This window comes from Hetaerina americana, unplaced genomic scaffold, assembly GCF_022747635.1.
Source record: "Hetaerina americana unplaced genomic scaffold, ioHetAmer1.1.p SCAF_1, whole genome shotgun sequence".
Classification (NCBI taxonomy): domain Eukaryota; kingdom Metazoa; phylum Arthropoda; class Insecta; order Odonata; family Calopterygidae; genus Hetaerina; species Hetaerina americana.
Window position 1 is genome coordinate 122,621,499 of NW_027286069.1, and position 2,846 is coordinate 122,624,344.

The 2,846-nt window shown below is 34.6% G+C and overlaps 1 protein-coding gene across 1 annotated transcript; it reads right to left on the reverse strand.

Moving 5' to 3' along the window:
• Positions 1 to 840: 840 nt before the first annotated feature.
• LOC139696422 (lysophospholipase-like protein 1) lies at positions 841 to 2,594 on the reverse strand. Its single transcript, XM_071595181.1, has 5 exons — positions 2,258 to 2,594; positions 2,034 to 2,158; positions 1,723 to 1,867; positions 1,539 to 1,654; positions 841 to 1,448 (listed from the first exon to the last, which is right to left on the reverse strand). Exons 1-5 carry the CDS (start codon positions 2,334 to 2,336, stop codon positions 1,224 to 1,226), a joined length of 690 nt encoding a protein of 229 aa, XP_071451282.1. The 5' UTR covers positions 2,337 to 2,594; the 3' UTR covers positions 841 to 1,223.
• Between the last annotated feature and the right edge of the window lie 252 nt (positions 2,595 to 2,846).

Genomic DNA, 2,846 nt, shown 5'->3' on the forward strand with positions numbered 1-2,846 from the left:
AGTGCTTCGATCAGCTATTCATTATGTTAGACTTCCACCACATCACGCCTGAAGCTACTCAATTTGTCAACAGTGGTATTTACTTATCTCTTGTCAGTGGCTGCTCCCCCTCAGTAAGTTGCCATAAGTCAATCCAATAAACAATTAAGAAGCAGCAGGTATGCCATTATCAAAGTAAATGAAGCTGAAAGCATTTTAGGAGTTATTAGGTTTATTCAAACTATAAAAATATCTTTGTTGAAACAAACATTAAACCCGCTTGATATTAAAATAGACCACGATTACCCTTCACTACCAGTCAAAAGGAATTGATACGTAATCGTGACAGCCAGAAAGTTTGTAAATAGATAATTACACATACTACAGTGAAATCCTTGCAGGTTTTTCACCAGACCAGGGTTTCACTTGCTTATCCCAAAAAAACTTCACCATGACTGTGCAACAGGGAAATGTCAAATCTTTCAATTAAACACATTACAAATATTATTAGCTTGTAGATGAGAAAAAACAACTACGCAACACTGTGTTTCATTTCAAAACGGGAAGTACAAGTTCCAAAAGATCTCTGACCAAGATGTACACAAGATAGTGCAGATGTATTTTATGAACATACATAGAGGTAAATATGTGATTGAAGTGATGTTCATTATGGCCACAGAGACATTCAATGGGACTTCTACCAGATGGTGAGTTGGCTCTTCCCAAGAAAAGCAACGTTTTTACCTCTAAAATCATGAAATATTTCGGAGAAATCTTACCATTTCTATTATAAAAAGGACATTTCCATCACAAAATACAAGAAATTGGCCATTAATCACTCCAAAGAGAATCTTCGTAAAATTAAATGAGGAAAATAAAATTTTTATTGAAATACTAAACAGATCTTGAATGCTCCATATTTTTTGATTCGGATTATAACCTCAATATGAAAAGAAGGTAACTATGTTTTATTATTGTCGTTTTGAGCTGAGTACATAGAGGAGACCATAATAATCGAACATCCATGTGCTTACTATGCATACCTTCTTCAACTACCCAAATAAATGAAAAACAATGTAACAACTATATTTTTTCAATGTTAATAGTACATGGATCTTGGAAAAAATGACATTATACAAGATAAGGCAATATTAAAGAACACCCAAATATGACCAATTAATTTGCACCTTCATAAAAAAGTTATAAAAATCTACCTATAGTACTACTTGGAATAACACATGTACTCAGGGGCATGGTATTCTCATATTTATCCATCTTGTTAAATTTAGAATTTGTTCTTTCGTCAATTCGTGTGTGACACGATTTGAAACTGTCATGGTTCCTTCAATTCCAAAATTTTGCATGCATGTTAATGTCTCAGTACCCCATTCCATGGGTACTAATTCATCACTATCTCCGTGCATCATGTACAATGGTGGTAGATGTTCCTCAATATTTGACTTTAAACTCTGAAATAAGCGAAAGATATAGGCAGTTAATGTGCACCCACGTGTATCCTAAAGGAACTAAAGTCAGTTGCGTACAAAACAAAAGTTCACCTCATATACAACTGAAGAATCGTTGAGAAATGAAGAAATAGCAAAACATCCAGCAGTATCACGAAACATCCGATATGTTTGATGAATTGCCATAGCTCCACCCATAGAGAATCCACCTAAAAATAAAGTTTCTTTATGCGCAATGCTACTCACCCTTAAGACCATGTTAAGAAAACTAACTTACCTATAATGATCCGTTCTAGAGGTATTCCCAAATCAACTTCCTGATTAACTATTTTTTTCAATACATCCATAGATGAATTGATGCTATCCAAGCATTCTGGTACACTGGGAGATATGCTCTGTCGGTCAAACCAAACGTTGCTTGCCTGAAACACCAAATAAAAACTTCATTTCGGTGTCACCTCAAAAAATTTGAGAATCTAATGCACTCAGCAAATCAAAGACATTGTACGTAATGACAACAGTAAAATTAAAATGTTATGATATTCAATCCATCACTCTCATACAAGTAGGAAAGGACGAGGTACTCACAACCCCTCCCATTGGTGTGTAGTTTAATATTGGTGCTGTAGGGAAGAGTATTCGTAAATGAGGAAACTGCCATTCTTTAGCCAGCAGTTCTTTGATCCACAATCTAATTCCATTGCCTGTATCTCCTGGTCATCAAATTTGGTCACAGAAGTAAGGAATTATTCATAAATAGCTATTAGCCCATTTTAATGTCAGAAAATACTCAATAAATAAATAAAACGAACCTGAACCATGGAGAAATAATACGGAACCAGTTGGCTGTGGACGTAATTGAGGATTTGTAATTAGCCGAGGTACGCTCATTGTCCACTTTCCAATAATAATATAATGGGCATTAAATATTCCCTTCTATTCCTGTCGTCCCGGTGTATGCACAAAAAATCAATAGAATAAAAGCATATCCGCTGAAATACCAAATGAGTTATTATAGCGTGTCCATTTCACAACATCCAATGTGCTTCTCCCGATGGAACCCTAATCTTTTCACAGATAAAATGCCTATTTGTCTTTATCTGTAACTCAGCTGCAAAAAATCTGTTTATATACAAGTTTTTTTTTATATTTCCCAACAAATACCTTATTAGGAACTTGTATTTACTTTTTTGCTCAAATATAATTTGAAACCCGCCTTTTCTCACTTGTTTAGAAAATTTGATTCTCAAAATTAACAACTGTGGCGCCATTAATGCCAATAGCAGCGCGCGTTTAACCTGCATAAAGATGATTTTGAAGTGCGGAGAAGAATAATATTTGAGGATCATGACTGCTCAAATTCCAGCTCAGGAAAATTTCTCTTTTATCATCATTGAAAAA